Source organism: Corticium candelabrum, chromosome 14 (assembly GCF_963422355.1).
Source record: "Corticium candelabrum chromosome 14, ooCorCand1.1, whole genome shotgun sequence".
NCBI classification, from domain to species: Eukaryota; Metazoa; Porifera; class Homoscleromorpha; order Homosclerophorida; family Plakinidae; genus Corticium; species Corticium candelabrum.
Genome location: NC_085098.1, coordinates 3,618,551 through 3,628,631, shown reverse-complemented (window position 1 = coordinate 3,628,631; position 10,081 = coordinate 3,618,551). Strand labels below are relative to the sequence as shown.

Sequence of the window (10,081 nt, the reverse complement as noted above, 5' to 3'; positions counted from 1 at the left end):
CACACACACACACACACCTCTTCTGTATCGCTTTCGTTTAAACGGACACGCTACCCCTTCAGTTACCAAAAGGAAATCCTCTTCTGCAACTTTGTCAATGTTTTTTGTGCGAATAGTCTTCAAAAGACTTGCAAGTTCTTTGCAGGTGAACAAGTGAGAGACGGTGCAAGTGATGCCATCGATGTCCCGGTCTTGCACCCATGCTTTTCCCACAAAAGATAGAATAATGACAATCAATGGAACCATAGAGTATCACAAAATGGTAGACAACCACGGAGCAATTCAAACTCTGGGCACCTCTATTTACATTGAACACACACACACACACACACACACACACACACACACACACACACACACACACACACACACACACACACACACACACACACACACACACACACACACACACACATTGTTTTTCGTTATAATCTATGCTATATTCTTTCTGTTTTAATCGAATAATTATTGTAAAACTGTCTTGCTGTGTTTCATCTGACACTCTATTTAATATCAATCTGTGTTGACTAATGTGTATCATCCACTTGTACATGTACTGATTTACATTCAGCTGTCACTCTTATTACATGCTATGCTACTAATACTGCACACATTTTACATTGATATCAACCAGCATTATTGCTGATATGCTAAGACTATCTTCTGTTGATCTCTAGCCATTGTCTGGTTGTTATTCTGAGCTCATTCATTTTCTTGTTCGTCAACTACTTTCGAAATCTCCCACCGATAGACCAAGGTGTTTAAGATATTTCTGAGTTTAGTTTATGTGATTTGATGTGGTCATTTATTGTGTACAGTGCAGCAGCAATTCTCAACATGGATGAAGTCAGACACCATTTGTCTGTTATAGCAGAGCAGCAGCAAAGGCCAAGATCGACATGTGAACACAGACGGTAATGGTCGTTGTTGTAGACTGAGGACCAGCTGTAGACAATTTTGTTGTAGACAAAGGACCAGCTCTTGTGGATTAATTACACATCCAGACACTGCACGAGCCAAGTCTGATAGCGAACTGACTGTAGCATCAGTGGCTAGTGAAATGTCATCCAACACTGTAGCCTCACTAAGGAAAGGGGCAAGCGTAGTGGCTTACACCAATCATGCCGGTAATGACCATGGAAATCTGTTATGTAATTGCCTCTAATCTAATGTGTCAAGATATAAGTTAATTTATTATGTTTGTGTTAATTAATGCCAGTAGTGTGGTAAATAAGAGGAAACAGAGTGCAGAGAAATAAGCCACATAATGCAAGGACTCTTGCCATGTTTCTCATGGAACTTTGTTACTTGTTGCAAATGACTGCTGTATAGGTTGGTTGATAGGAATTTAATATTACTTAAATCTTGGTTGGGAGGTATTATCAAGATGAAGTACAGAGAGTCTGAGGGCTTCCCGAGAATAAGAGTTATCAACCAATTGTGTTTCATCTGTTAGACAGTAGGTCCATGCAGTTCGTTAGTCGTCTCTCTGTTTCACCTGGTGAGGTTGCTTGGCAAAGAAGTCAATTTTGAGCCTCTCAGGGAGGAGCCATTGGAAAGATGGCGGCATTGCAAGAAGAGATTTTTGGAATGTGCTCAAGCAGTATTAAAAAGGGTACATATGCAAGAATACAGAAGCAAATGAGTGATGGGCAACAAAGGCAATTGTACTTTGAAGAATTTTGGAATTTTTTATTTACATTGTTACGGGATTATGTCGTATTTGCATGAGGTTTTTCTATTGTTTGTTGACCAATTAATAAACGTTGATTGATTGGTCAATAAACACTTTGTCGTTATGTTGCTAGGCTGGCTGGCAGTGGTTTATGATGAAAAAAATATGAGGCATTAGTGGTCCAATTAATGCCCAATAATACAACAAATATGGAGATCAAATGATGAGAGTGTGTGTTGCAGGTGTATTGCAAGATAAACCCACTGTTTTCATTGAGGGGCCAATTAATAGACATTTGATGTACAGTCAAACCTCACTAGTCTGAATCATCACTAATCCGAATTACCTTTGCCACTCTGCCTTGCGTACACAGATGCAATTGAGGTGCCTGATCCGGGTTGCGGGTATCTAGTTTTCAATCAACGCGCATATCTGACTATTTTAAATCCTGACTGTCACATTATTTAGAAGTCATGTAGTCATTGCAGCAGTGTCCCTTACCACAAACATGACATTGTGTAGAGATGTGTGCAAATGGTCTGGGTGTCCGAGGCAAGGTCTGGACCTCCAAGGCTACGCGTTTGGCACTTTTGGTAATCCAAACAACTTCACTAGTCTGAACAGGCCCTAGCACGGGGCTGTTTAGATTACTGAGGTTCTACTGTATAGTTCATGTTCTGTCAATGAATTGGTTTAATTTCTGGAGTTTTTGGGCAGTTACAGACTCTTGCAAAATTATTAATCCACCCTACTCACGTGACGAACAAAATGTGTGAATGGTGTAAAATGATACCAGGAGTTCCTTTCATGATTACTTTGAACTACCAACATATAGCAATACTTGTGTTCTTAGAGTTAGAGCTACAACTAAATAATTTTGTTCGTCTTTCACTAAGAAATCAAAGTGCTTTTGTCTGGCAGTAAACCACAAATGTCCAATCCAAACAGTTTCCTTGATACGCTTTCTACTTCTGAGAGAACTTAACATTAAATTCGTCGTCAAGTTGCTAGAAGTTGCCGTTTGTCTTTGTTTGGCAGCAAATGAGCAAATTGTTTATGATGTAACAAACTCATTCTTATGATCTGTAATTGTTTAAAAAAAACAAAAGCACTAAATCTATGCACTAATGATTACAAGACGCAAAACTATTGGCTTCAATGTTATTTCTTACTGCATAATGTAGAAATTCCTAAATTCGTTACTTTCGGTTATATTCTGTGATGGCTCAGAATAGTGCAAGTTGAGACAATGGCGCCAAATTGTCCTGTTTTTATATGCTGTTGGAGCTCACAGAGCAGCGAACGTCGGCAACCCTACAGTTCAGTTATCATTTTGTTCCAATTTCTGTCCTTGAATCGATTCTTTGCGTTGTTTGTGTGTAACCATGCCTCAAGGAAAGCAGTGCAGCCCCAAGACTCTACAAGAAATCAAAGTCCATCTTGAGAACGAGTTGTCAGAACGTGAAGTGGCAGGAACTGTAGGAGTCTCTCGTGGAGTGATTCAGAATGTCATCAGACGCCTTCAAAACAGCAGCAGCGACTAAAAAAAAGAAGACCAGGCCGAGGTAGAAAAACAACAACTCGACCTGACCGACATATCGAATTTGCTGTTCTTTGAGATCGCCAAGTCACTCTGCGAGAGCTTCAAGCAGACTTGACTGTCGTGACTGGCCAGCCTGTGTCACATTCCCTCACTAGTAGACGCCTGTCAGAGAATGGTCTCAATGCTCGATGACCTCGTAAAAATCCACACTGTGTTTTCGACGAGAGAGTGGCTTCGTGCTAATGACATCACTGTTCTTGAGTGACTGTCTCACTCTCCAGACACCAATCCAATAGAACATCTGTGGCTCTGGCTGAAAGTGAGAGTAAATCGTCTGCACCTTCGAACAGCAGCCGATCTCTGGGCGGCAGTGCAGACAGCGTGGCCGTCAATTCCTGTTGATCTTGTACAGACTTTAGTTGACAGTCTTCCGCATCGCTTAGAAGCGATACGCAGAGCTAACGGCGGTTGGACAAAATGCTAGATAGTAGTGTGTAAATATTAACGAGTTCTTGCTTATAAACCAGTTACACTAAATGCCACAAATTTGTATACTAGGATAAAATATTCACTTTACAGCACATGCGCAGACAAGATCTAGGAAGATAATGATGTTTTTCCCCAACTTGGCAACTTTACATTCTCTAGTCAAGGTGTGAAGGGGTTTGAATCTAGACTCAGATAAACAGCAAATAATTTTGTAATGAAAATATAACTTAGAAGCTTCTCTGGCTGACTAGGCTGTCAAAACACAATGAAATGTACAACAGGTAGGGTGGATTTATAATTATGCAAGAGACAGTACACGCGGTTTTTCCTCAGTCATTTTCGTAACTCACGTGTACCTTCCTCAGAAAGTGAGCGCATTGGACTATCGGGCGTTGGAATAATGAAGTTGGACTATAATAACAGAAAAGGCTTTTATGGGTAAGTAGTGTTGCATTCTTGGATTAGGATTCATGGCTTTGCAAGATTAAGCTTTGTTCTTGAGTTTTGGGTGATTTCTCGGTGTGCACATGTACCTACCTTGTGTGTTTGCCCTGCTGAACTTTGAACTCAATAAAGACATGCCCAGTTGATTATGCATTGTTGCATCGACACCACCAGTTCGGTGCTTGTATTCGTTATTAGTGTAATCAAATATGATATCCAGACTTAATTAAATGTTAATAGTCTCGAATACACTTCTGTTAGTTTTGTTGTGTAAGGCTTGCTCTTTCTGTCAACTATGAAAATTATTAACTTGAGCTCTTACGTGCTAGGGTTACAGTAGCACTGCTGTGGACTAGCATTGTCCCCAGACTCACGTGAGCCTAGCAGTGTCCGGTTCTTGTATGTTGTGTGTGTGTGTGTGTGTGTGTGTGTGTGTGTGTGTGTGTGTGTGTGTGTGTGTGCGTGTGTGTGTGTGTGTGTGTGCGTGTGTGCATACGTGCGTGTGTGTGTGCATGCGTGTGTGTGTGTGTGTGTGTGTGTGTGCGTGTGTGTGTGTGTGTGTGTAGACGAACCTCAAATTTCTCCTCCCCACAACCACATACTAGTACTTTCTGTGATGAACAAATGATGCATGTCATTTGTCATCAAATTATTTGTCGTGCTAAATATGGATGTTGCACAGATGAGGAGACTGGACATTACTCGGATGATTTTGACGAAAGCTCAGCATCATCAAGTGCAAGCCAAAAGGGAGAATGCATTGACAATGAACAATACCAAAATGGTAGAGATTCAGTTGATTTTTGTGCAAAACGCTTATGTCCTGTGACTTCTAGGCGGCACAAACATTGCACAGAGTGAAAGCAACTTTGTTGGAGTTGTGCCTGTTGTAGGAGAGTATAATGGTGACAGTGTGCAGTCTGCTCAATGTGTTTCAAGATCTCTATCACCGTCATCATCTTGCTGCTCGCCAGATCTTTCTGTTCCTTGTGGCCATGGTAGTAAATGTGAAGATTCATTGGAGACTGCACCCGAGGTGTCTAAACTTGATGGAGGGTACGCAGAAGACTTTGAAGACTCAGGATCAGATGAAAGTGTAGGTTTAGTGTATCAGCATTTTGGTTTACCGTATTTTTTGATTAAGCATTACCCTTGAATAAATGCTGTAGCTGAGAGTACAGATGATTATAAATGCCACCCTCGAATAAACGCCGTATGTCAATGAATTTTTTTCAGTACATCCAGCAAGATTTATTGCTTGAAGTTTGACGGAAGAATCTTAGCACTACTTGGGAGGCATACGTCAGGCAAGCGTTTCTACATTCCTGGGACTCTTTTCATAACGTCCCTAAGTGTGAAATGCGTACCAGTATGGTAATCTTGTTCTCTTGAAAGGTGTTAAGCCTACAAGGTTTACAGGTACACACTGGACAGAGAACTTTCAACTAATAAATGCCGCCCTCTTTTAAACTTCCAGTTGGAACACTAGCTAAAAAGTAAATGCCACTGCGTTTAATTGATCGAAGAATTAGTGTAGTTACGTTTATGTGCACTATGTAAACTGTGTATTGGGTATGGAATGAAGCGAAATCATAGCAAATGCTGTTTGGCCATGCAAAGGCTACTTTTGTATCTCTTTTAGTTTATTCCCGTACTTTGTTTTTTCTAACATGAGTGCATGCATGTGTACACATGCGCACACACACACACACACACACACACACACACACACACACACACACACACACACACACACACACACACACACAATCATAACTATACACACTCAATAATCAGTAAATTCTGAATAAATAAATTATAATTTTTTAGGATCTTGAAGCTACTGCTGCTGCTGCTGCAAAAGATGCTCTTGGAGTAACTGGTGAGTTCATCTTTCTATATCAAGCAGTGCATTTGGATATCACTTACACTTCTGATTTGTTAGCCGAAGAGCACTTTGTTGCTGATGATCAAGCTAATGTATCATACCAGCAAGCCTTACGCAAGTAAAGTGTTTCTATTAATAATAATTAAATATAATTTAATTAATTAACAGTCATCACTCTGCAGACATTGTAACAGTGTACTTGGAGATGCAGTTTTCCAGCAAGTTTTGGACTGTTTTGCAAACAGCATGTCTGGCGATGAGGAAACGATAAGGTCAGGAATTTACGAGTAATAAATGACGTGGTGGTTAACTGTACTTTGCTTGCAATATCTTATTGTAAATTATTTGCATGCTGACTTTATGGACTAGAGGCCTTTTCACAGTACACTCGAACCTTCCTATTCCGGACCTTCGAGATTCGGTCACCTCCCTAGACCGGACTTACCCAACACGTGTCTGGTCTTGGGGCTTCGAGGGTAAGCGCTTTGGCAAGAAACTCTTCATCTAGACACTTAATTCTCAAGTCGTCTTGACTATCACATGTCAGTGTGTAGGAGAACGAGTATGTAATGTATGTAACTGTAGTACAAAGTACACATGTACATTACAGTGTAGTAGTATAAGTGTGTACTGTACATGCGTACTGTATGCAGGAATGGTATGACGTTCACCAAACCTTACATTAAAATGGTCTGGGATTCTAGGGATCTAACGCACGTTAGCTATCTCTATTGTTTGGAATTTCTAGAATCCAGACATCGGCTAGTCCCACACTGTTCGGATTAAGGAGGTTTGAGTGTACACTCCAAAGCCCAAAGTGCATTGAATGATTGAATGTGCATTGAATGATTGAATGTGCATTGAATGTGCATTGGCTGCCTTGAATGTGGATTTGCTCAAACCTCATAAATAGGTGGTCTAAAGTGGATTCAATGCACTTGGTTGTTGCACGTGGCACCACGCCTGCCCATGCAGCTCTTCAAGTTGGTAGGCAGCAGTAGATCTACGTTTCCTTTTTATCCTGTGCTGATATATATATATCGATGGCATAGATGGACGTACTGTAACTAAAGGTAGAGAACTATCTTTGCGAAGAGACTGGCAGTCATGATGAATGCAGGTTCTAACGCATGTTACACGTGTAGACGTGTTTATGATTACATTCTCCTAGTGTAAAATGGGTCAACACGCATTGAATGCACATCCAATTCACATCTGCTGCAAAGTGGATGGAATGCAGTTTGAATGCGCTTCAAGTGAGAAAAGGCCTTAATTGTTTATTTACAAGATCATTTGTAACCGTGTCAGTATTGTTTCACATTAATGTACATTATGATATTGATGTTGCCCAGAAACTCTCGTTTTCTTGGGTGTTGCCTTTTCTTTATCATGGAAACTATACACTCAGTATTAATATAATGATAATAAAGCAGAGACGTAGCGTGGCATGGGCTAGACCGGGCTGTAGCCCATCATTTTGTAGGCGTGGTCATAAATATTGTGGACTGTAAATACATGTGAGGACCAAAGCTGTATATAGTATATACACAGCCCTTTTTTCCAGTCTAGATCTGCCACTGATTCTACCATATCAGTCAATTAAAAGCCAATAGAAATGGGAGTGTCCATAAAAGTTGTTGCACCCCGTAACATTGTGAAGTCTTCCCCCCCCCCCCCCCTCTTTCTAGAGGTCGCGCTATGCCTCTGAATAAAGTAAGAGTGGAAAGCCACTCTGTGTGTTGAGGTGATGTTCTTGTGTTGTTCTGAATCGTTGGTTGACCACTGTAGTATGCACCGACGTCATCCTTGTCTATGTCTTGACTTCGAGGCACTCAAGCTGTGTCCACACTAGACCTAGAATAGATCTCGATTTGATCTTGATTATGCTGATTGCAATCCGATTGTGATATCAAGTGTCTACACTGCACTTTGAAAACGATATCTCCATATCTTTTTTGTATCACGTGACTCATATATTTTGAGATGGTCGATGTGTAGTTGTGGGTTCTTTCCTTGTGGAAAGTGTTGATACAGCAACGTAAGGCAATTCAAATTGAGCGAGAACAAAGGAGTGAGGAGGGTTAGATGTTCAGACTACACTCGTAGAGTACGTGAAGGTAACACCCACTATTTTCATAATTGGATTCAACCGATCGCGATCGATGTGGATTGGATTTACCGCAATCGCCTTAAAAATAGATTAGGTGTGGATGCGACGTTTGCAGTTGGATAGCGATCCAGTTGCCAGTGTGAACATGTCTTAAGAGTTATGCTTCAGGCCAGTGGAAAACCGTGGCTATGCCCTTGCTGTGCATGTGCCAAACTGAACAGAATCAAACCTGTGGCACTGGTCATCTTTTACCTCGTTTACACAAGCACTTGTAAGTGGGCCAGCTCATGCTGGCTCGGTTTTTACAGTACGTGTAAACACGGACTGAGTGTGGCAAGCCAAGCTGGTATTTCTAGAGTGAGATGTACTGGAGTACTGGAGAAGTAAAATTGAAAAGAGCAAGTGCTCAAGTAATGGCAGCAAGAACCAAATCTCTTGAACTTAATTGTGCAACAGTCGCCTGGACAAACCTGCGTCTCGTGTGAATAGTACGACATCGCGTATATGTCCTACGCATTTCTCGATATAACTGTTGTAAAGCCATAGAGAAAAACGCAAGCAGCTTGACTTCTATCTATTGCAAACGTGAGCTAACGTGAGCTAGGTTAATCTCAGTAACTAACACAAGTTAATGGCACGCCTATTAAAAGCATCGGCTTGCTTCTACAGAGTGTGTAATGTAAATGCCTGCTGGATTGCTGCACTGGCACTGGCACAGGCTGGTACGGAATGGCTCAGATCACCATACACGTGTAAACGGGGTATTAGATTTCTAGGGGAACTGCCATTGCTTGGATTGTCTCTATTGCACATTATGAATGCAGCACAACAGCCAATTTTTTATAAATAATTTTTATACGTATTTATTGTGGGAATACCATAGATTGGAGATACTGATAATTGATTTGCCAATGACACGAGTCAGACAGGCAATTTTTGCTGATGGTTTATAGCAAAAATATGCAGTGTAATGTATGAGTTGCATGTTATTTTTATAGTGACATGCATGCCGCACACATATTTTAGAGTGTGGTGTGAATGTGGATTAGCAAACCAATATGTAGAGATTGAGTCAGTTTGAAAATGTAATAATTATTGTTTTCATGTGAGTGGACTGTAATTCATGTCTTGATATGTTGAGGGAGGCATTACTGTATTGGATGTATTGGACAATTGTGTGTGTGTGTGTGTGTGTGTGTGTGTGTGTGTGTGTGTGTGTGTGTGTGTGTGTGCGCGTGCGTGTGCTCTTATAACAAAATTTCTAATATGAGTAAACAACTTAAATGACGTATAAATTTTTGAACAGTTAATCATTTGAGAAAATGCAGTAAACTCAATTACAATATTGTACTATGTATTCTACATTCTAATGTCAATTTTTGATTCAAATGTGTACAAATCTAGCTTGCAAGTGTGACAGTAATTGTCATGAATGTCAAAGTTTTGTATACTAAACTGCCTGCATTGCTTCAGGTCTCGTGTTCAGATGCTGGCAGGACCTGAGCTGACAGAGACGTGTTTCTTTGTTCATGAACTGCTGCAGATTGATGAAAACTTGTAATTAGGAGCAAAATACCATGAATTTTAAATATAGAAGTTTGAGAACAAAATGAGACATATTTTCACGTAGCTTGTTACATGGTAGATTTACTAAATTTGGTTGTCTTACTCAAACATTGAAATGCTGATGAAAACAAGAGGAAATGTGGTATTATATATTAATATTAGTATATGGGTATTCAGTTCATTATTAGACTGGAAGAAGGTGTGTGTGTGTGTGTGTGTGTGTGTGTGTGTGTGTGTGTGTGTGTGTGTGTGTGCTTGTATGTGCGTGTGTGTGTGCATGTCTGTCTGTCTATCTGTCTGTCTGTGTCTGTCTGTCTGTCTGTGTCTGTCTGTCTGTCTGTCTGTGTCTGTCTGTCTGTCTGTCTG

General features: G+C 40.6%; 1 protein-coding gene across 1 annotated transcript in view; it reads left to right on the top strand.

The window, feature by feature from the left end:
- The window catches only part of LOC134189776 (serine/threonine-protein kinase Nek4-like), a 16,830-nt gene extending 6,945 nt beyond the window's left edge, over positions 1-9,885 (top strand). The window contains exons 10-18 of the mRNA XM_062658151.1: positions 678-757; positions 819-914; positions 967-1,127; positions 4,834-4,935; positions 4,988-5,247; positions 5,982-6,033; positions 6,097-6,157; positions 6,222-6,311; positions 9,623-9,885. Of these exons, the coding sequence (XP_062514135.1) occupies positions 678-757; positions 819-914; positions 967-1,127; positions 4,834-4,935; positions 4,988-5,247; positions 5,982-6,033; positions 6,097-6,157; positions 6,222-6,311; positions 9,623-9,710 (990 nt within the window). The 3' untranslated portion in view covers positions 9,711-9,885. The remainder of the gene's footprint in view (positions 1-677; positions 758-818; positions 915-966; positions 1,128-4,833; positions 4,936-4,987; positions 5,248-5,981; positions 6,034-6,096; positions 6,158-6,221; positions 6,312-9,622) is intronic.
- The last annotated feature ends 196 nt before the right edge of the window (positions 9,886-10,081 follow it).